This window comes from Vidua macroura, chromosome 1, assembly GCF_024509145.1.
Source record: "Vidua macroura isolate BioBank_ID:100142 chromosome 1, ASM2450914v1, whole genome shotgun sequence".
In the NCBI taxonomy this organism is placed as follows: Eukaryota; Metazoa; Chordata; class Aves; order Passeriformes; family Viduidae; genus Vidua; species Vidua macroura.
Window position 1 is genome coordinate 43,914,178 of NC_071571.1, and position 25,433 is coordinate 43,939,610.

The window sequence follows — 25,433 nt, forward strand, 5'->3', positions numbered from 1 at the left end:
CTCTTAAGATTTTTCCTCTGGGAATAACCTGTAAACACCTTTACAGTGGTTGGGTTGAGTTGCTTGGTTGGGCTTTCCTAAGATCCTTAATCACCCTTAGCCATGGGAACCTCTGAGACTCTGATCCACAGATTTTGACTTGCTCTTCTGCTCAGGACAGGGAGAATTTTAAAATAAACCAATCTTGCTGAAGCTGGTGAGATTTCACCAGATGAACTGAGGATAGGACTTGGTTCAGCAATTTTCCTATTCCTAGTAAATTTTTTTTTTTTTTTTTTTTTTTTACTTTCAGCTGATTATGACTCCCAGCCCACAGAAGACCATTGCCATTAAAGCAAAAGATGTCACTGCCAATTATGTTCGTGGAAGCTAAAAACACATCAAAGCAGCCTGCTTTATTCAGTTTGATTCAACAATCAAAGTAGGTTGTAGCTTGAACAACTTTATTAGACCCTCTTCATATAATTGCTTTGCTTACAGATTTCAATTTACTCATGTTGTTAAAGTTATAATAAAAATAAAGAATATCAGGCTTTTGTTTGATTTTTTATTTCCTTCCAGTATTTTTCATGATAGCTGGATGGGGTTGGATTAAGACTATCAGCTCTCCATTTCCCACCAAGTAAACTCTTTATTTTCACAATACAAATATATCAAGACTGAGCTACCCCTCCACACAGCACCCAGATGGAAATGATAAGTGCTGTGTTGTGTCACAAGACACAACAAGACCATGAGCTCAGTAGTGTGAAATCTAATTCAAATAATGCCAAAGGAGTTTAAGTGCACTGTTAACTCAATATGATTAATTTTGCAACATGCAAACCAGCAGAATCATTAATCTAAGAATCCTATCAGCACCTTATAAACACATTTTTAAGTCTAGACTAAACCTCTGGAAAAGCTGAAGGTGTAGGAGAGCAAGTTCTGCCTGCATGCAGGTTACATCCTTTTACTGTATACTGAAAGTCCAATCCAGGGTATCAGTTTGTGAAAATTTGATACTTTTTGATATATCGATATATTTTTATATTTGTTTTTATATGGTTGCTCTTTCTTAATATCAACTTCCCTCCAAGGCAGGTCAGCCACACTTCTTTTGAGCAGGAATCCACATAACATCAACCTGGTGGCTAACCTTAGGTCATTGCCTGTATTTTGATGGCATCATGAGGGAAAAGATTTCTCCATCTTTCACTTTTGACTTTCTTTTCTATTTTAAACATTGATAACCTCATTGTATTGCATGTGCAGTATGGTCACATAAAATGCCAAGATGGAGCTTGATTTTCAGAGAAACATAATGAACCTTAGCTCCTATCACACAAAATTTTAGGCAGGTGGCTGGCTTTCCTTCACAAGTTTCTGCACAGCAATGAAGTTAACCATACATGTGTTTGCTGGATTGGGACTTCACAAGACTAACAGTTGGACTAGGTGACAACACAGTTCATTAAATGGACTCAAAGACTACTGAGAAATGGCATATATTAGAGAACACAGTGGCATACAGCACATATGAGAGGTAGACTTCAGATATTTTGACTTTTAATTGAAACATTAGCTAGGAAAGCTACTTAGATTTTAATGACTGAAAATCAAATACTCTCCAAATCCACTAAACTTGATCCACCAGTGGAATACAGGAATAAGGACACAAGTGTTGTCATGCCTTTCCTTGTACATTCCCCCACACAGGAAAAATCCTTCCTGATGCAGCTGCCTGATAAATGATCTTTCATTTAATCTCTGCAAAAAGTCCATCTGTCATATACCACCTGCAAGATTTTGATAAAAAATTACTGGATTAAAAGATTATCCAGCAACAACCAAAATAAATATAAAGGGAGATGATGGCAGATTCTGGTTTTTTTTTTCCTCATATAATGTAGGCTCCTCGGAGCAGCAATAATACCTTCTTATACATCAGTGCAGACAGAAGTTACCAAGCTGAGATTCCATCTGATGATGAGAAAAAATACACATAAAGAGTGATACAAGAAATTAGATGACACACGTCCTTGGGTTGGGGCTAACTGGTTGGTGTCTAGGAATGATCAATTTTTGGCATTAACAAAACATAACCTCCCATTCATTCCTGACACAGAAGAGAACAATCTCCCTATGATTTGAAAGTGAAGAGGGAATTGTAAAAACATAATATACAATCTGGATTCAGATCCATTTGCTATCTTCTAGTGATGCTTCTGGTATGAAAAGCAACTGACTATCCCACTGTGAAACTATTCTTTATAAATGTCACTCATGGAAGATAAACCTGATGAAATTCTGAGTCTACAGTTATACACAGATATGAAAGAAAGATTTTTTAGAAGTTTTTTATATGCCCTGATCCATTATACTCCATAAAAAATAAATCAGGTTAATACTAAGATGTTTATTCATTGGAATGGAAATAGTTTCTTTCAAAATCATCAAGGTATTTCAGCACGGAGAAGTGTCTGGAAAAGGAGGAAGCATCTAAGCATAAATAATGAATTTACAGCAGTTTTTCTCTCTATTCCTACCAATGACCAAAAACCACAGAAAATATTATTTTTGTGAATAGTCCATCAAAAGTCAAATGTAGCACATCTGGCCCTTCTAAATCAAAATGCTTTCTTATTAAGTGCTAAAGCTCTTGTTGAAGAAATCTCTCTGCACTTTTACACAGACTCCTGTGGGTGCCTAGCTGGCTATGCAGCCCCTCCAGGCTGCTTGAATCCTGTCTAAGCACTGACAATCTTCACTCTGCGAGACGGGATATTGAGAATATGAGAGACTAAAGGCTTTTACAACTATTTGTAAGCACTAAGGTTCATAAACTGATTTAGCTTTATATTTATCCTCTAGTCTAGCAGTTGCTTTATTAAATACATATGTACATGTTTCCACTGGTTTTCCTCAGAAAATCAGCACCAGAAAACAGATGTTATTATCTCTCACTGCAGTATCTCCCACACCTATATTCCTGTGAAGGAATTTGTGGCATTTGCTGTTATGAACACTCAGCATGCAGTCAGAGAGCACAGATAATACAATCTAAAAGCCAGTTGCTGTTAGACGTCTCTGCTCCCCCTCATGTGCTATGTGCTATTGCCATTGCACCATCTCATGTTAGCACCAACATCTGTCTGATGTCTCTGGAGACAGATCAAGATTCAAAATCAGCAGAAAATTAGCCCTGCAAAATGCTGGAAACCTTTCCTGCCACTTGGTTCCCTGAATCTGGCCACTGAAGGGATGTACCAATGACAGCACAGGGATGGGGAGAGGAACTAGTCCAGACTGTAAAGCACAGCCACCCCCTTGGTGATAGCTAGTCACTAGTTCAGATGAGCTGTGCTATCAAATCAGATGTGTACTTTATACTTCTCCCAGCCAGGCAAAGCTTCTGCTGCACCACAGCCTGAACACACACGGCTGTATCCATGGGGAAGGAGAGGGTGCCAGTTCTATGTGAGCCCCTGCCTCATTTAAGATTTCACACTGAGCAGCAATATAGCACACCAGCTAAAAACTGGTATTCTAGCCTATCATTCTACTGGTTATATTTTAATATAAGAACTATTATACTGATTCTGTGATTAAAAGATTATTTTTAAGGTCACTTTCACACTGCCATACTCTAAAATTTAACAGTTTAACAAACCACCATGCACTGCTGGCACGTTCAGTGCCTGCGTTCAGATGGCAATCAGTGGTGGAGAAATGAGCATGAAAAAACTTCTTCCTTCTGGTTGTAGAGGTCTGAAACTACAGCTAACTCTGAGCTTAGAGGAAGGTTAAGCTCCTAAAGAGAAGTGGGCCCATGATGTGACAAGGACTCCACCAGAACCCTTCTGCAAGCTGCTCTGCACCTAATGGCACCTTCTCCAATTTCCTTAAGCAGGCATCTGCCTAGGAGTTACTGAATGTTCTTCTGCTTGTGCTCTGCAAATGTCAAAGAAGTTCGCAGTGCTGTCACCTTCTTGTCAAAGAATGGAGATTATTGGGTACAAAGGAAGATGAAACACTGGGAGACCAGTCTGCTCCTAACTCTTGCATCACCCACAACTCACTCCAACTTTCCTTCCTTCAGTTTCTCCAAGCCAACAGTGGCTGCTGCATCACTTTCCCTACATGCAGTAGCCTTCATGTCTCAGGCTTTACAAAATGCACTAAAACACACAGGGAGTAGCATTATGGCAGGACTTGCCATAGCTAAGGAATGGAGAAGAGGCAGGCAAGCACCACTGTATGGGGAGGAGAGAGAGAGACGAAGTCTTCGGAGTCCTGGGGGTAAATCTGTACCTGAGCAGAGGCATTCCAGGATTTGCCGTAGCTAAGGAATGGAGAAGAGGCAGGCAAGCACCACTGCATGGAGAGGAGAAAAAAAGTCCTTGGAGTCCTGGGGGTGAATCTGTACCTGAGCAGAGGCATTTGGAGCGCCATGTCTTGCCAAAGGCAGGTCACACAGGTCAGAGATGCACAGTGAAGCAGGGAGCTGTGTGCTGAGCTCATGTTCCCGGCACAGCAATGTGGCATTCTGGATATATTCCTTGCATTACAGACATCACTTCTGCCAGTCCGTGCCTGCGAGCCATTCTTCAGCCAAGTGTTCTCTGTACAAGTATTGAGGGACGTTGAATTTGAGAAAGGAAAAGAAAACCACAAAAAATTACCTTTTTCCTGCATGTAACTTTTGTACACAATAAAAATCGTAATGGTAAAAGCTGATGCAATGCTTCCGCACAGAAATACAAACGCCATGCATCAGCACATTTTCACAACTTTACATAAAAATAAAACTAGAGATGGGAGGCAAATCCAAGCATAATTGCATAACTAATGCTTCCTTTAAGGCACCGAGACATGCCTTTAAATCGGGATCTAAGCCTTCCGCTTAGATAAGTTGCTGCTATTTTCCATGATTTCTGCTGAGTCTGTTCCAGATTTAACAGCTGAAATGTTTCTTGGTGCACTGCTCCTGACAGGTATTAAGTTTCTAATCCAGAGCTGGGCATTCCAATCTTACAGTACTGTGTTTGCAAGAGACAAGTGACGCAGATGCTAAAGGCTGCAAAAAGGCATCGGGTTTACATTCTCTAGCCTGATAATGGGACTGTCCGTAATAATACAATGAAAATATTTCACCAGTTGCTGAAATTCAAGAAATGATCAGCTTACAATCGGGCACAGCACTGTGCTTAGTACATTATTAGGTTATTTACCACAAAAGCTGAGGGACACAAACTGTCTGCTTAGTTGAATGGTATCCCCTGTGCTGAGCCTGCAAGTCCCAGCATGGGGCAGTGCTGGAGGTATGTTGGCTTCCCAGGAAACAAGGGAGCACAAACACAAGGGAATGCAGCACTTTGACAACAGGAATGTCAAACACTCTTCCACACCCAGCCATTCCCTGTCACACCTTCCACATGACCTTCCATTAGCTGAAGGGGACAGTAGGAAGGGAGTACCCAGAAGGCACAGAAAAATGAGATTTTTGCAACCAAATTTGCTCCCTACTTCAGCAATGATTCCTATCACAAATGGAAAGTGTCACGAATCATGTGACATTCTTGGTGTTACCAAATTAATTGTTGTGCTTGCAACTTTTAGCTCTCTAGGGCCTGCTCTGTGCAGGCTCAAATCCTCTAAGCACACAGGTAGTAAAAATACAAGGAGGACATCGGGTGACACATAAAAAGAGGATTGTAACACATTTCCAAAAGGCAGAATGCTTGACTACAGTGACTCAGTTACTCACAGCTACAAAACACCTCATGAAGACATCATGTATTTAACCTCTTTCTGCAACGTCAATGGCACCTTGCCTATTCTTTCAAACAACCTGAGAAATATGGATGGAAAACACTAATTAACAGCATGTCATGGGCATAAGTTGAGACTGTCAACTTCCAAAGGGTGGAAAAACTTTTAATTTATATGCTAATACACACATATATAATTATTTGAAGTGAAAATATGACATGCACAAAATTATACTAAATAACTCCAGAATACAAACATGCCTACTTTTACACAATTGTAACACAAATCAATGCATATTTGATGGGTAATTCTCATTTGGGCTCACACTTTACCAGTAGGAACTTCTATCTCCTTTAGATGGCTGATGAAACAAGTAAGTAATCGGAAAAAGTGTTTCATGTAATTATTTCTGAGTCATGACAGGCTGAGGATATTTTTCCAAATGTCCTGCCTCAAAGCTTTTGACGTGATTTGAAGCCACAGTGAACATTTTAAACACACACGTTTTTTTCCAGAGTTAAAGGTCACTACAGTATCCAAAGAGAGAGGTAACAATCTGCAGACACCAACTGTGAAGTTTGTTTTCCAGCATATGTTCCCTAGGCTTCAATGCCAGTCAGAAAAGCAGCTAGGAAGCTCAGGCCAACACATCCAGACATCCCAGACAGAGCGGTGTTTCAAGACTTACTCACTTAACCACACAGACCCAAGATGAAAGCTAAATGACTTTCTTGCATCCTGTGCAATGACAGTGTAAGTTCACAGGCCTTGCTGGGGTGTGGGAGGCAGGCCTCTGTCCCCACAGTCCACACTGGGAATGAATGTCACCTTTCCTCAAGGGCTGGGGGAAGCTGGGCTGGCCAAGCAGTGCCCTGAGCCTGAGGGACCAGCTGAGAACTGCTGGGGCTGCTCCAGCAGTTCTCTCAGCCTCCTTGGAAGGGGTCCTGACAGAAAGGGCCTGCACTCAATGCGGGAAGCAGCCAAGGGCTTCCAGAGGAGCTACTGCTGGTCTCACAGAATTGTTAGGGTTGGAAGGGACCTCTGGAGAACACCCAGTCCATTCTGCTGGGGAGGCAGGATGACCTAGAGGAGGTTACATAGGAACACATCCAGAAGGGGTTTGAATGTCTCCAGGGAGACTCCACACCCTCTCCAGGCAGCCTCTTCCAGTGCTCTGCTATCCTCAATATAGAGAAGTTGTTCCTCATACTAAGGTGAAATTTCTCGTGATTTAGCTTATGACCATTGTTCCTTGTCCTTTTGCTGGGCACTATGAAAGAGCCCAGAACTCTCTCGTCACCTGCCTTGGAGACATTTACGTAAATTTGTAAGATCCCCTCACTCTGTGTCTCTAGACTGAACAGGCCCAGCTCCTGTAGTCCCTCTCGCCCTCATAAGAGAGATGCTCCAGTCCCCTCATCATCTTCGCAGCCCTGCACCCTCTCCGGTAGCTCGTCCTGATGAACCCAGAACCGGACACATCGCTCCAGACGCGGCCTCACTCGGGCTGAGCACAGGGCCAGCACCGCCCCTCTCGCCCCGCGCGGCCGTCGCGCGGGCCGCGGGCTCACGCGCACCGAGCCCCGCCCACGCAGGGCACGGGTCCCGGCCCTGCCGGAGGCGGAAGGGCGGGGCCGGCGCGAGCCCGGGCCCCGAGCGCGCACGCGCCGTCCCGCCCGGCTCGGCCAATCCGCGGCCGCTTCGCCGCCGCCCTCCCCGCGCCCGCCGCGCGCGTCCTCACGCGCCTCAACGTCAGCGCTTTTCGCCCCTTTCTGGAGACACCCCCGAGCGGCTGGCGGCGCTCATTGGCCGCGGCGTGGCAGCGCGTGCGCGGTCGGGGGCGCGGCCCCGCCCCGTCTCCCCTCAGCCCCTCCGCTCCCTGCGGGCCGCGTCAGGCGTGGGGTGCGCGGGCCGCCGGGCGGGCCCGGGCAGGAGCCGCCGCCGCCGCCGCCGCCACCGCCGCAGCAGCCGCAGCCGCAGCCGCCGCAGCCGGGTGGCTGCGCTCGCCGAGCAGCGGGAGGGCCGCGCCGCTCACCTCTTGGCCCGGACCGCCGCTGCCCTCCTTTCCCCGCCCGGCCGCCGCCATGGCGGAGACCGAGGAGCGGAGCCTGGACGACTTCTTCGCCAAGCGGGACAAGAAGAAACGGAAGGAGAAGAGCAGCCGAAGTGCCGCCGCCGCTGCCGCCTCTAGCGCTTCTAACGCCGGCTCCAACGCGGCGGGCGCGGCCGCGGGGACCCCGCGACCGACTGAGGGCGGCGGCTCCGGGGCCGCCGCCGCCTCCAGCGCCGCCGGCGGCTCCTCGGCCAAGGCGGCGAGCAAGGTGCGGGCGGGGAGGCCGCGGGTTCCTGCCGGCAGGGGGCGCCGCCTCCGCCCGGCCATGCGGCGCCCGGGGCCGTGCGGGGCTGGCGGCGCTCCCGGCCCCGCCCCGGGGCCGCCGGGCGGGCGCTGCCGCTGCTTCTGTTACTGCCGGCGGGGTGGGGGGAGCCTGAGTCGGCAGTCCTTGCCCTGGGGGAGGCGAGAAAGCTGCGCCCCTTCCCGCTCAGCAGCTGCGGCTTAGCCCGGCACTCCCTCCCAGGTTTCTGGGTGTTGAGGCTGGAACCGGAGGTTTGCGTCAGGTGCCACCTGGGGCTGTGCAGCGTGGCATGTGGACCTTGGCGATAAGATTCCCCCGGAGTCCGCCGAGCACTATTCCTCGTTGCCAGGCGAGGTTTTGCTGCCAATACGTTTTTTCGGGGGTTTGGGTTTTTTTTTTTAGTTCTTTTTTTTTTTCTTTTCTTTTTTTTTGTAGCGAATTACAGTGAAACCATGAGAATGCAGGAGAAGCTTAGGAGTTAGTAGCTCTCTCTGTTTCTTCCTCTGCCCTTGTTCTTCCTGTCCACAATATCAGCACTGAAGTAATGAAATTTAAACCAGAAGTAGTTATGAGAGCTCTAATGCTGTATATTTTTAAACGAATATTAGCAAATGCTCTACTATTTCCTGATGGTTTTACATTGTGGCGCTTGACACGTGCATTACCTTTGTTATACATTTATCTGCTGTAAACCGGACAGATAGGACCTAAAAAATCACTTGTGCCTTTTATCTCTATTTCTGGTTTGCTTTTTTTGCCTCTTGGTGTTTTCCTTTGGAGGCCTCAGCATGTAGTAATCTGAGGATGCATTCCATGTCTTACTGCTACCAGTCGAATCTTTACCCCTATGACATTATACTCTCAGAGTATAAAAAGATGGCTTGTGAAAGGGTTTTTGGAAGTTAGATACCTAGCTTCCTTCATGCTTACATAGAGAATCAGCGATTTAAGGATATTATCTTGTTAGGCTAGATTGATACAAGAGTTCTAATGCTGTATATTTCAAAATGAATTTTTAGAAATACTCTCCTGTTTCCTGTTGTTGTTTAACCTGGGGAGCTTGACAGGTGCAGTAGCTTTCTAAGTAGATAAAGGTCAGTGCTAATTTTTCAGCTGCTTTTCTGCTCACTTGCTTGCAAAATGTCTGGCTTTGACTAAAACTAGTACTTGGATTAGAAACAAAAGTCTTTAAATGTGAAAGGTATGTTAGCTTGGAAATTAGTGTTTCCATGGAGATGGGAATGTAAGAAAACTAAGATTTTAGAACTGTAGACTGCTGCTCTTCCAGAAGACTGAATCTTCAGCAGGCAGTGCAGTTAACATGAGGTCACTTCCTACTTCTGCTGTTACTCTAAAGCAGGTCAAAGTTTTTCTGATGGATGCTTACTGTGAAGGAGAGCCTACCACAGGGCTCTAAAAGCAGCTTTATTCTCAGCTGTTCAGTGGAAAGGGGACTGTACCTTTGGCAGACTTTGCTCACAAGGTCTTCCTATTTGGAGGAATATAACTGCATTTCACATAGAGTGTAAGAATTAGGTAAACTACTAATTAAGCTGTGTGTGTCTTAAAGCTGGGACTGGGAACATGGGAGGACTGTTTATCTGTTCTGGTCCATTTTTAGTCTGCCTTAATAATCCCAGAATCTCCTGATGACACAGTAGGATAAAATTGTCTCCACTTAGGTGAGTCCCTCTTTCCCCAAACAAACTCCCATTTTAAAACCCTCAAGTGGTTCTTTTGAAAGATACACATATTTTGTGTACTAAGATTGCTGTGGTTTTGAAGCTGACCTTTCTACTGTTAAGAAAACACTGCTTAGGAAACAAGGCTGTGAATATGAAAAAGTTGAATGTACTATTATTAATCTTTGTCATAAATCCACTGTAAGGTGTTCCAAATGTTTTTTTTTTTGTTTGGCTCATGAAATAGGTGATGGAAAAGTGTATTTAAAGCTTTATGTGCATTCAAGCTGTTGCAAAAGCCTGCTGTTAGTGAAAGGGAGAGGTCTTGCTCTTGTGTTGCCCTGTCATGACTGCACGGTCCTGTTTCATACTTGGTTGTTTCTTGACTTCCTGATGTGTTTTTGCTGAGGTGATGTGGTTTTCTTTCACTTGAATGACTTTGCTGGGGCATTTCTTAGCTGTTCTTGTGAGTTAAAGTCAGCTCTCAGGTGCATCCCAGGTGACACAGTAATTTAGGGGATGAGGGTGTGCAGTCCTTTCCCCTCTTGGCAGCAGGGCACACAGTTTGGTTTCTCCTGGAACTGTACCTTCACACTCAGGTTTTTTTTTAGTTATGTTCTTCTTTTCTACTTTGGTTACAGAGAAAGTGATAACTTATATTTTTCTCTTCTTACAGGAAGAGGATGATTGGAAGGAGTTTGAACAAAAGGAAGAAATTGATTATAGTGGTCTTAGAGTTCAGTCCATGCAAATAAGGTACTACTTTTTCTTCTTATTTTTTCTTTAGTATAATCCTTACCAATGTTTAAAAATGATGGTTTTTTTCTTCAGAGCTGCTTCCATGGAGTCCAGTTAAAGGGAGGTTTGATATGTTTCTGATAGTACACAAGTTTGCCACTGGGTAATTCAACTTTGACTAGTCTCTGCCAGTGTTCTCTTTATTTTCTAAATCTCTGTTCATACTTTAGATCTATCTGTTTTGTTTGGGATTCAGGATTTTTTATTAAAAATGCTTAACATTCTGCTCCACAAAGATAATCAAGTAGGAATTTCTCAGAGTAGTGCAGGATAGTAATTCCCACTGAATCATTTGACCACTATAAGGATATCTGACTCAATCTACTCAGCATCTTCACTTGAGAAGCAAATTCCTGAACCACTGCACTTGTATTTCAAAAAACCAAAAATACAGTTGGTAAAAGTAGTGTCTCATGATAAGATCCCACAGGATTGCATTTATGAATCTAATCCACGATTCTTTGTTTGTTTTTTTCATTAGACTTTTCCTATTGTTTGGTGCAAAGTAAGTCTATTTATGTCTGTCCTGGTTAAAAAAAAACTTTTCATCAGGTCAGAAAAAGGGGTTTTATGACCTCAGTTGTAGACTGAGAATGCCAGATAATCCTCATTGTCCAGGTATTGATGTTCCAAATGATGTCAGCTTAAAATCAGCCTACCTGTAACCTGTGCAATAGATGCTTTCTTCTGTTTGAGCAGGTCTGACATTTCTGGAATTATTTACTCTTTTGGATCATAACATTTCCCCCACTCCTTTCAGTTAACTAGTCCTTTGGGCCATTTGCATTAATTTGTTCCACAAGCTGTCCATGGCATTGAAGTGTCTGATTAGACAACCAGTGAGCTGCAGCTTGACTGACTGCTGGTGCTGTTTGACTGAAAAGCCTCTACTTTGGTTTTCCAGACAAAGACCAGCATTCCAAATATTTTTTCATACTGTGGCAAATTTTCAGGCATGTGGAAGTTTTTGCCACAGGATTTTGTAACCTTTCAATTAGTGGATTCAAGGGAAGAGTGAAGAAGTAAATGGAAGAAAAACTCATTAGAGCTTATAAATTATCCATCTCTGGAAGTTGCTTTGATGAAACAAAGATACAGAGTGTCTGGTGGGGGTGGGATGCTCCCTGTGCTTGCTCTGTTGTAGTTAAGTCTGTAGACAATGCTTCTGACCATCATTTAAAATAAGGCGTTTAGGCTCTTGGGCCACCTTGCAACTATGGTTGTTACTATGTTCGGATGAACAGTGAAAGGCCATTTACAGGCATTTTTTTTTCTGTTCTCTGACCATTACTTACACAGAAAGCTTACACAGATCATGATTAGTAGGATTTGGTGTATTATAAACTTCTGAATTCACACGTTGCTGCTTTTGACATCAGTGTCTTGATTCTTTTCAACAACCTCACCTTCCACATCAGTCCTACTTTACCACACAGCTTTCTGTAGTAGCTTTGGCCAGTAAATTATTTTGTGTGTCTGACTATATCTATGCAAAATAAAATAGTCTAAATAAAATACAGCTGAGCTTTTTCACTGAGTCTGTATTTTAAAAAAATACTTTTTTTTTCTTTTCTATTTTTTTCTTTTTGTTGCCTGCTTTAAGAAAAGAGATCTGAGTTTGTTTGTAGATTGTATATTACCCATACATATAAGGGTGTTTCTTAGGGGGTTGTGGTTATAGGAAAAGTGAGCTCAGGACTTGTTTTCTTTCAGCACTATTCCACTATTTCTTCCTCTTGACTAGGGCATTTTATGGAAGCCAGACTTGTAGACCTTTCCTGCTTTGTCTTGTCATCCCTTCCAGATGCTTGACTGTGTTAGTAAGAAAAAAGCCTTTCTGCTCAAAATAAGATGCCAATTTTTTTGATCACTTTGTTCAGGTTGAATTTTTTTAAATTATTATTCTTTTAGGAGCGTTTTTCCTTTTCAGTTGCTAAGTTATGTAGCAGCATGCCAGAAATTTTTCAGATGGAATTGTTAATACAGTGATTACAGGACTAATGTAGTCTAGTTTAATTTAGTATCTTCAGCATAGCAGCCATGAAATCTTGTCTTAGGGGATTGTGTAATCTCTGGCAAATCTTAAGCCTCTGTAAGGTGCTACCGATTATTTTTCTCTTACAGTGAAAAAGAAGATGATGAAAGTGAAAAAAGAGAAGAACCTGGTGACAGTTGGGAAGAGACTGGTGGTAGTGGTGGTGTAGACAGATCATCTGGTCCTTGGAACAAGTCAGCTCCTGCACCAGCCCCTGTCGTTGAACCAATTGGTAAATTAAATTCAGACTTGTTTTTTTTTTTTTTTTCAATCAGAAGTGCATTAATTGTTGAATTAAGCTCAGTGGGTAGAGCTCAAGGAACAGCTCCTGTTCAGGCACCCTTTAATGAACTAATGGCTGTTTTGGCATGCCAGCCATCACGGAAATCTTTGTGTCAAGGGATCTGAGGAACAGAATTTAATTTCAGGTATCTGTTAGATACTTTAAAACACATGTGGAAGGATTTTTTTATTTCCAAATTCAAAATGGGGGGAAGTATTCTGTCTTTGCAGGAGATCCCTCTGTTATGCAGTCTGTAGAACACCTGTTGGAAACATTTCTGTTGATCTAAAAATGCTGCTTTAACACTTCAGTGGATGTTCAGCCAGTATGTGATCTATTGCGGCCGTTAATAGCACACTTTTCAAATCGGTTCTTAAAATGTTGAGAACATGACATTGCAAAATGGATTCTTTTTACTAAGATAGGATTTAGTTTTTTTATTAAGTGTAGTTTATTAACAACAGTGGAGATAAACTACTTAGTTGTCCTCTGAGTTCAGAGTATTATTTTCCAATGAGAAATTAATTAAAAAATAGCCTATGTTCTTTCTCGTTTGTAAAGGAGGTAAACCTAATTAGTGTTATTTCATCTTAGATTTTTACCTTAAGTGCAAACTATTTGGGCAGTCCCCTCTGCATCTGGAGAGGTGTTTTAAATAAGATTTGGCATCTATATAATTATGTGTTCTGTTTTAAATGTGTATAAATTGTTGCTAATAAATTGCAAATGAGAAACATGGAAGTCCTCATTACTAGTTTGGATTCCCTAAGCTTTGTGAGATGATACACTGGAGCCATGTTTCAATTTGACTGAGTGTAGGTTAAGTTAGGTGACATCTGATTTCCTGCCTTTCCTAAAACTTGCTTCCAAAACTTAAAAGATGGAAAAACATACTTGTAAGATTCTTTTCATTTCTTCTTTGTGGAGTTCTGTTTGTGTGTTGGTTGTTTTTGGGTTCTTTTCAGCTATGAATGCAGCCTTGTTCCCATGTGTGAATCTTGTTGTTTTTCGTAGTTACAGAAACTCCAGAACCAGTGCAGACTGGTGGCGTGTACCGGCCGCCAGGTGCCAGGGAAGGCGGGCGGCCACGGAGAGCACAGCAAGGACCACCAGAGATCTACAGTGACACGCAGTTCCCCTCACTGCAGTCCACTGCCAAGCTCGTAGACAGTCGAAAGTAAGTGCATTCCACTGATTCCCCAAGAGATTTCTAACTGCCTTCTCTAAGTTCTCATTTTGTCCTAGTGCTTAAGCCCGAATCTTTCCATAGAGGAAAGAAATAACTAAGGGGTGGTAAATGTATTGTCCAGCTCTGTTCCTATGAAATAACTTTCATAGGATGTAGCCCAGTGAGATAGCCAAACAAGACTGCTGATTGTGTTCTTTGACAGCTGAAGGATTTCGTCAAATATTTATGCTGTTGACAGCATCTGCTTCCCTCAGACACTAGACTAGCCATGGTGAGGCTCTGTGTTACTTCCTTCAGCAGACAGATGTAGGAAGTCCTGAGCTTGCAGCCTTCTTGTTAGAGATGTGGAAGTGGTTTAACTGGAGGAGTGCAATATAACTACAAATCAATACACTTGCTGTTTGAGCTGTGATTTACAGAGATGAGCTCCCCTAGTTTTGCTGAAGTGTTTTGTATTATGTGGTCCTGAAGACTCTGGTCTCACCCTATCTTTGAATCCTGATTTTCCTATAACCTTATTCCTAGTAGAAGAGATGGCTATGCCAGTACCTAATTCACTTGGGGGATTTGGGATGGTTTTTTGTTATTGGTTTTTTTTTTCCCTCCTGCTTGTTATATTACTGTCTAATACAGCTTAGCAGAAGCTTTGTTTCCTCTGTGTATTTTTTTGGTGTAGCAAAGGAGACATGCTCTTATTGATGCTTTGTGATTTGAATGGTGCAAATTGAGCCAAGAGGAAATTCTGAATGAGTGTTCTAGAAAATTACATCTGCTTTCTAGAACCTATTTTTCATAAATGCACTTAAATTTACTTTGAGACTGTTAATGTAAACTGTACTAAGTGATGAGCTTATTTTGGAGATAAGGTTTTAAAATATTTGCTTGGGAATATTTAGGTGTTCTGTTAAAGTCTAGATCTTAGTGTTTGTTCTGTGTTTGTAATGTTTTTGTTGGGATGGGGTGGAAATGGACTAGAAATTCACAATTCACAAGTTAGTGATAAGATATTTACTGATTACATTTATTTTCCCATAGGGATAAAGAAATGGAGAAGAGCTTTGAAGTAGTAAAATACAAATCTAGAGGTAGGGATGAGGTCTCAAAAAACCAGGCACTTAAACTTCAGCTAGACAACCAGTATGCTGTGCTTGGGGATCAGTAGAGCTGCACACACATTACAATTAAGGAATGCTTTTTTGGTAACCCTTCTACTAAGGTAACTAAACTACAGCTAACAGCTATGATGAACGTGCCACCTTATTTCTGCTGGATCTACTGCAGCAAGTGCAGACTGCTTTGACATAAGTGATTGGTTCTCCTGCACTATGGAAGCATAATATGTTGCAACTTCTCCATTGGATATGGGGCAAATTAATGTAAATGATTGAACAAGAGTCATCAGTGTGCTTTAATTGCTCAGAAAGATACCTACAGCCAGTGGTCATATCAAAATCTTTTTATGTTCAGATACTGAGCCTTCGTAAAGGTTGACTACCTCAGACTTGATGCACTCATTGTGGACACCATGTGGATCACAACTTCTGGAAGAGAAGGTTACAGCTGTTTTAGTGGCCATCTGAAACTTGAAACCAGCTCTACTGGATTCCTGCCAGAAATCCTGCAGAAGTCAGCCATTTGGTTCCAATTTGCTATGACAAAGATTTAAGTGACCTTAATGACAAACCTGTTCATTCCCCTTCTGAGGAATCCTGTCATGTGTAGCCATAGCCTACTAGAGACTGCTGGAGCGTCCCATACCACTCATAGTATCCAAGTACAACAGAGCTGTAGTTTGTTTAACTTTCTAGAGAGCTGTACGGAAGTAACTGCAAAACAAATTAAAACTCATTCAGTATCAGATTTGAGGAATGATGGGTTTGAATGGTTTGTTTGCATTTGCCATTTTCTGAGTTGTCCAAGTACTTTTTTTTTTCTATCCACAAAAGAAATGCCTGCCTTGCTTCTGATATCAATTTGCAGTATATTTAAATAATGGTAAAATGTTGTAGTGAAATAGGGGTTTATTTTGGTTTTTGTCATGAAGTTTGTCTTTCTCACCCTAAAGCACTAAGACTTAGCATTTTGATTTGACACAGAGGTATCCAGACTCCAACTACAGTCTTCAGAACTTGTCCTTTAATAATGAGACATGTGGCAGTAGCTATACTAGATAAAAACTGTCTTCTATCAAAAACAATTATTTGTTTATTGAGGAGTGATGCTTACTTGATAAACAGAAAAACTTAATATACAGAGAGATAACTAAAGCTGGTAAGCCTGATTTGTTTGGCTACTTCTGTGAATCATGCAGCTGTCTGAGGCAGCAGTCCTCCAAGTATAACTCATAAATGGTGTTTATTCACAGTCAGAAAGTTTGGTAATGGTTGGAAGGCAGTGACTTCTTAAAGTTACTTAATTTAGTGGAAGTAGGCAAAATGGCACTGGTACACTAGGAATATAGGACATTACCTGTAACTGTTTCAGTGAACCAAATCTGTCAAGTACCAGAAGTGTTCTGCTGTAACTGTTTTTCTCTTCTCTGAATTTTTACATCAGAAGCAAAATGAAGTACAATAGTGGTGTGCTCCAGTGTTGAGGTTTCTCAGAGTAAATGCCAAAAAATAGACCCAACATCCATAAGAGTTGCCAATGGCAAGAAAAACAAGGGAACAAAACAAAGCTTGCTTATGTGTGTCAGAGTACTGTGTATGTGCAGAAGATAAGGATAGTTCAGGAATCACCCAGTTGGGTTCCCTTTGACTAACTGCTGACTTGCTTTAAATTTACTTCTCTGAGGTCAATGCAGATTTTGCTGTTGACTTCAGTGGGGCTGGGGTTTCACCTGGTTCTTTTGAGCACAGACTAAAACTGGCCTTGCCCTTGCAGAGTTAACTGTCCATAAAAATTCTGCTAGAAGCTGCTATTAAAAAGAGGGCTCAAGAGAGTATTCCTAAAGTTGGAGACTTCATTTGGAAACAAAACCCCACTGAAAGACTGATACCAATACCTTGGACTCTGAGCCATGTATCTTCCTTGAAAATCCATTGTTGCCAGCAAAAGCGTTGTTGTCACAATTTCTGTGGAATTCATGGTAAATGGACATGTCACTTGATGGGGTAGAAAGATGTGAAGTCTTATGCTTTTCCTGTTGCTCTGAAGAGATTGCAATCACTAATGCACATGAATAGAGTTTTAGTCTCCTCTGTGAAGGGTAGATGAGACTGTCCATTGTACCACCTATATTTGAGGTTTTTGGGCATGAATCCTGGCAGTTCAAGAAAACCCTGTAAAAGTTTCAAATCAAATAAAATGGAAATACACATGGATTCTGGAGTCTAGTGAGTCTTTACGTTTTAGTTTGAGCTCATGACTGTACAATAGCAGAGGAAACAGCATTTGGATCTCTTCAGGGATAGGCCTTGGAGCGGGCAGTTGTCCTTATGGTCAGGTGGACTGTATTTCAGAGCTTATAGCAGTGCATATCAATAAAACTTTTATTTATACATAGAAGTTTAGTTCGCTACTTGGCACAGTGTCTTCTTGCTCCCACCATAGAGGACTGGTTTGAGATTGTGAGTTGAGTATGAATAAAGCTTTGATTTGCTTTTCACTTAAAAGTACCTCTGCTGAATTAAAAAATGGGGGGAAAAAATTTAACCTCTGCATAGCTGCTATTGCTGGAGCCCATCGGGTACTGATAACTAAAGGTGTTCCTCTGGGGGCTTCTCAAGCATATCATTCCAGTTTCTTTCTGGAGGCATAAGGAAAAAAATCGGAAATGCAGCAGATTTCTGTAGTACAGAACGTTAAAATGTTTTAAAAGAAGTGTTTCTTGTGTTAAGTATAGCTGCCAGCAGCTATCAAAATGCCAGTTGTCAGTTTCTTCCTTGTAATTGCTCTGCATGTGTGAAATTCTGAGTCAGTCTTCTGCAGAAGCTTTGGAGACTCTTGAAGTCCAACTTTATCCTGGTTTGTTGTTGCTTTCATTTGAGGCATGCTAGGAATGTCCTTTTCATTCCTTCAAAATGCTTGTTGAAGGCTTATTCCATAAATGAAGGGTTGTCAGTTGTAGAAATGAGATTCTAGATACCAGTCCATATAATGGAGTTGTGTGCCACTTCAGGGACTCCGTTGCATGTGACATGCTTTTATGGTGGGTTGCTTGTTAATTCCCAATTTAAAGGTTCTGTTTTACTTTCTCTGGCTGAAAATAAAACATAGCCATAAAGTTACCAATTTGCTGGTAGAACATGGAAGTGTCCAGTGCTTACTGGGAAAAGAACAGTTTGGATTTGTGTTTCTCAGTGACACAGTCTGTATTTAAGGATGTTAAAATGCTAAAACCCAGGTAATTTTAATAAAGCTGGACTTCCCAAATGCCTACTGTAGGTATCTGGAATCTGAGCTGATGATAAATATAGGAGAATAATGATTAGTTTTGCCCCTGCCCTTCTCTCCGACTTCAGCTGTGTCATGTTCAGTCTTAATTCACAAATGAAGAGGAATTGACAATTAAAAATTACTGTCTCCTGTTACTTCAGTTTTGTATTTGTGACTAGCTTTACCAGTCATGTCCACAGTAACTTAGATGAATTTTTAATGGTAGCAATTGTGCTAGAGGCCTGACACCACAGGGAATAGGGCTTTTGGTATTTGACTGCATGTGTCAGCTCTTGGAAACTTTGACCACACCATGGCTGAGACCCCTGTGTTGTTCAGGTCAAGTAAACATAATATAAATTTGATTGGGCTGCACATCTTTGGAGTTTGCTTATCTGAGCTTTTGCAATAGTTGTAGCTTTTGCCTTTCTAATTTCTGCCTGTTTGAGCAGTTTTAAACTTGCTCGTGGTTTTCTTTCAAATACCCTAACTAAAATGGAGCTGGGTTTAATAGGGCTTCATGTGCTTAAATAAGATTGCTTACTTATAAAGTAGCAATATTATTCTCTCCAATATTGACATGGTCAGAAATTTATTCCTCATTGGCCCAAGAAGTTAAATTATACCAAAACCATCTTGAGTACTATATTATCTTTATGAACAGTCATAATCCAGGTTTTGTTGCTGGACTGTAACTTAGTTCCCAAATTCTCTCTCGCTGTTTTCAGCTCTTAATGTTACAACTTGTTTTTAATGATAAATAGGGGCTTTTATGTGGCAGTATAAGAAAATAATTGTGTACTTCAGGTATATGAATTAAGTATGTACAGAGGGGATGAAATCTGACATATAAGTGCAGATAAACTCCAGAAAAAGTTAAAAAGACAGCTTGTCTGTATTGAGGTTAATAGGAGAGCCTGCAAGCTCTAGCAGATGGAGGAAGAAATGACAGCACAAAACAGAACTGAGGAGTTTAAGTCATTACAATTGTCTATCTACAGTTTGGATTCTCAAGCATCACCTGTAGTTCTGCCATGTTTTGTTTGAAGTAAAATAGAGCAGGAAGGAAGATTAATAAATTAATAAATTAGGTAGAGTGGAAATTATGCAATAAAACATAGGTGTTGTAAGAGAGAGGGATTAGGAGGGCTGTTTTCTAAATGATAGCTTTAAGTGCATAGCCTGAGGCAGGGAGTGGAGTGTCAGATGTTGGATAGTATAAGTGCTGTGTGGGTAGGCACTGCTTGCACAAGTGACAGATTCATCTGACTTTAAATCAGCAAAACTGTTTAAAGTTCAGTACTTGGGGAAGGCAGCCCATTTTATTTCTTCCTTTCAATGAATTGGGAGAATGTGTTTAGAGAGAAGGTAGGATTTTGCATTGGTATGAAGCTGACCTGTTGTCTAAAGAGAGAACTGAGGACAAATTTCAAGATGGCTCAACAATCCTCTTAGGAAATAAATTGTGTATTTAAGAAAATTATTTTTCACTTCTGCACGCTTAAAGGCTGAGATACTATTTCAAATAGCTATGAAGACTTTTTTTAAATGAAGTAATTTCTAAATGGTACATACATCATGGGTTTATCTTCAGTTGTTTAAGAGTATGTGTGGATGCAGCAAGGTTAATGAAGTTCAGTGTTCACTTCAGCAAAGTTCTACTTAGCCAGAATACAAATACCAGAAACATATCACAGTATTAATGAGTCACCAGGAGAAGTAGTGTGTCTGGAATATTGGATTGGAAAGTGTCATCGTAACTGTGTGCACTAAAAAGAAGCCAAGCCCATTTTGTACCAAGAGCATGGGAAGCATGGGACCAAGAGAGTGGGATTTGGCCTAGGTTTTCTACTGAGCTGCTATGTTCAAGTAATTTAGTTTCACTTTGCCTCAGTTTCCCCAGCTGTACCAAAATAACCAACAACCTACCTCACAGGGATGTTGTGAGGCCAAAGCTGTTCTTTGTCAAGGGCTGGGGCTGATGGAAGGTTCTACAGAGGACTAAAAATCTTTATTAAAAGATCTTTATATTAGCTTTTATTATAGTATTTTAATACTACTTTGGCAAAGGCTTATTTCTATGGAATGTAATATACATCCTATTTAAGTATTATGTAATTTGACTTCTTAGTATGTATGAGTAAGGAAAAAGTTCAGGCTGAGCACTCAACTGGTATTTCCTCTATTCAATTATCTGTGCAACCCAAATGGCATATTAATATAAGGCTCTTTGTTTTTTATGTGGAACATATAAAAATCAATATTGCTTTATTTTGTAAACCCCATGACTGAAATAAAATCCTGCTCACAGTTGATAGCCATTTCTTATAATGTGGCTGTTTTAAAGTTTGTTCAAATCATGTGAACCAGAAGTGTTCACTCCTGATACTAAGGGGTATTTTGTCATAGGAATGTGTTTTTCTTCTCCTCTCCATGTGTAAACTCTTTTTTTTGCTCTTCATTCTTTCCCTTACTTAAGCTGAAGTGCCATGCAGATTCAAGGGAAATAGGGAGAGAGAATAATCTTCAAAACTTGTAAAATCTGGTATTAAACCAAATTGTAGAGGAAGAGAATGAACAAAAGGGAAGTAGTTGGCCATGGAGGGGGGTTTATGAAATAAAGGGAAGAAATTATCAAAAACCTAAGTGTGAGTGAGATAAGCAGAATAGGTAAGAGGAAGGAATACAGATACAGCAGAGGCGATTATCCTACTTATTATCTCCTGATTTATCAGCTGCAGCTGAAGTAACATGAAGTAGTAACTTACAACTATGCCTTTGTCTGCTTTTGCTGGTGATTTCAAGGTTCGTTGCTCAGCTTTTACAATGGGCTTCAAATAGAATCAGAGAACAACACTATGGTGGCCTGCATGCAGACAAATGAGAGCTCTGGTAGGTCCTGGACAGAAATGAGGCCCAGCAGTTACCTTCTCTTATTGACATTTTTATCATTGCAGCACCTCTAAGACAGTTGTTAATGTGCATCAGCTGTGACAGTTCTCTGTCAGAAATTATTAAACTTCAACAAACTGTGGCAGTTGCTTCAGAGAAAACATTTAACTAGCTGAATAATAAGCACTGCAGAATAACATAGGGCTTTTTGGAATACTTATGATGATGATGGTAACAAGTGAAATTAAGGTCCATATATTTATTGGTAGGTGGCTTAAAATGACTTTCAAGTATGTATCTTACATGGTGGGAAGGAGAATTGCTTTTAAGATGTTTGTCATCTGTCCCCCTATTAACAAATAAACTACCTTAGTTTTACTGTCCTTCCAGATCCAAAGAACTGCTTCTACCATTCTCTTACCACTTTCCTGCCTTATTTTTCTAATATGTCACTTTTTTTAAGGTGCTGAAGAAACAGCAAATATTCATTGAGATTATCACCTCTAAGAGAAATAGATGCTGTAATATTTTTCTGTATTGTTCTGTCTTTAATACAGCCTAACATCTTATTCGCTTTCTTGACTGCAACTACACAGTGAGCAGATGTCTTCATCAAGCTGCCCATGGTGATGCCTAGATCGTCCCCTTGAAAGATCACAACTAATTCAGATTCATGTCACAACTTCTACCAGAGCATGTATGAGTGGTTTAAAACTTTTCCAGTATTTATTGCCTTGGTTTTTCCTATTAAGAACTCACCTGCCCCTGATTTGCCAAATTTACAGAGTCATTTAGAATATCATAGCAATCACCATCAACCCAGTAACTTCCATGGGGATTGGCTTTTGCCATATGATGTACTGAAGTCTTCAGTTTCATGTGTATAATCCACTCTTCTGGTCACTGAGTAGCATGGCAAGCTCTTACTAATTTTTGCTCAATCTGATGTTTTCTATTCCTTTTCATGTCTCCTATCTTCTGTACTGAATTTCCATTCTAGCTCAGAGCAATGAAGTCATCACATTACATCTGTCTGCTTTATTTCAAGTAACTTGCCTACAGAAAACTGTTAGTTAAAATATTGTCATAAGCTTCTTTTCTAATTAAAACAAACCACTTATTCTGTATATCTTTCAGAGTATGTACTTTACAGAAAAGGTATTCAAACCATAAAAACTGGCTGATACAATAGAACAAATTTATTGAGAAAAACACAAAATATGCATATGGTCTCCCAGAGTTTAACTTCATTGGTTTCAATTGATTTATTTCTGTCACACAAGGTCAGTTTCATTAACATTTGATTTGAGATCAAATATTTGGGATCATTTGACATCTAGGTGTGACAGCCAGAATCAAGTGCCATTGAACAAGCCCCATATAAGCTTGTTTTAAATTTCTGAGTAATTCTCTTCTTTGTGCCAGAGATGAAGCAGATGCATTACAATTACTTAGTCTCTGACCAGCAACCACATGAGCTCAGCCATGCTCAATCTAACATACCTGGGGTAGTATTTAACTGGATATTGAAACTGCATTACAGTATTTGAGATGAAGCAACACTGGAAGGCAGGCTCAGTCTTTGTGGTTTGTTTAATCTCTTCATGCTCATCATCTTGTGCTTTAAAGAGCATGGAGCTGTAAATGATGTTGTCTTTAACCACTGACTGCATTTCCCAGTCATGTTATTTTACAGATACTAAGTATGGGTCATAAGGGCAGACTCAAGCCTGGTAGGATGTACAGCCTGGCCCTTGAGAGCTGCATTACCTCAGTTATCAGAGTACCACATCCTAGAGAGCAGCTGCCTTCCAGTACTAATGCTATACTGGGTTGAGAACAATGTACCTTGGATTTTGCATCCAAATATCTGTATCTGTTAGGTGTTCTATTACAGTAGTACTCTGTCAACAAACAGTTGTGGCTGCTGGGAATTGATTAAGTTGGCCATGGGGAGTTGGGAGTTTTTTACTTTTTGAGGATGTGGAGGGGAAAACAGCAAATTAATCTGAGTTGTTAAAATGTAATACTTCTTAGCCTCTCCCATGCCTTGAAGCCTCGCCTCTGCTGGTACTCACCAAAGCCCTGTCTTGCCACTGTAGCTCAGTACTGTTACTTACTAACTGCCCAGTAACCTTCAGGACTGACAAGTTCTTTGACCGTGCACTGTGTCTCTACTCTGGGAATTGGGAAAAAGGCAAAGTAGCTTTGGAAACTGGCATGACAGTGTCTTCTAGGTAATGGGCTCTGCTCAGTGTTTTTCCTGGAACTCAAAACTCAGCAAAAAATCTCTTGATTAGACCTCTTTTTGCCCTAGAGTATCCTCTCCTTTTCATCTACCTTATTACCATGCCAAGGATTTCTTAGTCAGGTGCCTGAATTATTCACCACTTACTTAGAAAGCAGCACACAAGAACTCCTGAGTCTTGATCATGCTGCATTGTTTTTGTCAGGGCTGAAGTATCACAAACATTGCAAAACTGCCTAGCAAGTAAATGCAGTCTCCTTGAAGAACTGAAACCTAGAGAGCCTCAAAGGCTATGCAGGAGCTGAATTCCCACAGAGTACAGCAAAAGGGAGGCATTAGCACTGTTCACAGTACAACAGAACTCAGCTATGGAAAGGAGTAGGGTTGCGTGACTGGTAATGCTCTAGCTTAAATAAAACTGTCTTACCTGGACAGCAGGATCTAGCCTAAAGCATTTTAATTTTTTTTTTTAATGAAGAGATTACTGAGGGAAGAATTCTAAGAGGATCTCTCTCTAAGTCAAAAGGAAAAAAAAACAACCTGAATTTGTTTTCAACAGCATACTAGAATGCCTCAGAACCAGACGTAATGTGAAGAAATTATGGTAATTGTGGGCTCAGTGTAGCACAAAAAAAAAGAATTATACTGTCTGGCTGGGAAAATGGTTTGGCTAGGAGCCTATGGAGCACAGCAGAAACTGTTTCAGCAGAGTTCAATATGATCTGTTTCTGAGAATCCCTGTGTGGCCCCCACAGTTAACACAGGAACCTAATGGTGCCTGTATATTTATATAATTGTGTTAACAGTCATAACTTAAGTCCAAAACCTGAGCGATATATATTTTTGTCAGTAGATTTTTTTTTACCCTGGTTTACCTATCATGGCTTCTGCATATGACAACTTCTAACTGTGCAGTGCACACACCTGTTGTCCTTTTGTCCCATGGTAGAGTAATGGTATTCAAAACTCTGTAAAGCACTTTCATGATGTTTCCTGTGAAGAAAGCTGAAGAAAATAAATTTATCTGAACAGCAACAACTGAATTTCCATCTCCCAGGTTTGTCATGCTTGTGTTGTGTTCCCCTTTGTGTGGCATACAGACAGTGGTTCTGGATGTTCAAGGCCCAGCGCAGAAGAGAAGCTGGCTTTGGCTGGAACAGCTGCTTTTTGCTTTTGTTCACCCAGCCCTCCCTCACTGTCCTGCCTCAGCCCTGGCTTTTAACCAGTGTCCACAAGGGCAGAGAACACTGGAGAACATGTAGCACTCAGATCCCAGATTACTGGTTTCACTGTGGGTTGGTATGTGCCTGATTTAGCTGCCCTCACTTCTGCCCTGCCCCAGGATTCACAGCAGCTGCAGGAACTGTGTGGCTCCAAGACTTCATTTAAAGCTTAAGTTAAGTGGGTAAGGGAATGGGTTTTTATCTATAAAGTGAGAATACCAACACTGCCCTTCCACAGCAGCTTCTGGGGACGGGGAAGAAAAAGTCACAGGAACCTTAGCTCTTGCCTAGTAGTACTCACACCCATTTCAAATGCCTGCAACGAAAAGCAGCACTTCAGAGGTAGAACAGTGAAATACAAAGTTAATTCAAAGTTAAAGTTAATTCAAAATGTGATGTAAGGCACTAAGAGCAGCATTATTTTCAGTATGTGGACTTGGAAAAATTTGGAGATGTTTGATGCCCACATATACCAAAAGGCATCACGCTGTTATTAAAAAAAAAACCCAAAAGCAGGTGATAAGACTGTAGTCACTGCAGCTCAACATAGCAGTCTTGTCACAGCCAAGACCCCAGTGATAGGGGCACAGATTTC

At 41.2% G+C, this 25,433-nt stretch overlaps 1 protein-coding gene across 4 annotated transcripts; it reads left to right on the forward strand.

The window, feature by feature from the left end:
* Positions 1–7,706: 7,706 nt before the first annotated feature.
* Positions 7,707–24,658, forward strand: CDV3 (CDV3 homolog). 4 transcript variants are annotated; one of them, XM_053994780.1, is made up of 6 exons: positions 7,707–8,075; positions 10,467–10,546; positions 12,713–12,855; positions 13,921–14,083; positions 15,131–15,180; positions 15,563–20,792. In XM_053994780.1, the coding sequence occupies exons 1-6, from the start codon at positions 7,839–7,841 to the stop codon at positions 15,577–15,579; spliced, it is 690 nt and encodes a 229-aa protein (XP_053850755.1). In that variant the 5' UTR covers positions 7,707–7,838; the 3' UTR covers positions 15,580–20,792. The 4 variants fall into 4 exon arrangements, with proteins under 4 accessions (XP_053850755.1, XP_053850764.1, XP_053850747.1 ...); XM_053994789.1 differs by lacking the exons at positions 15,131–15,180; positions 15,563–20,792 and adding an exon at positions 21,925–24,658; XM_053994772.1 differs by having other exon boundaries at positions 15,131–20,792.
* Positions 24,659–25,433: the final 775 nt, after the last annotated feature.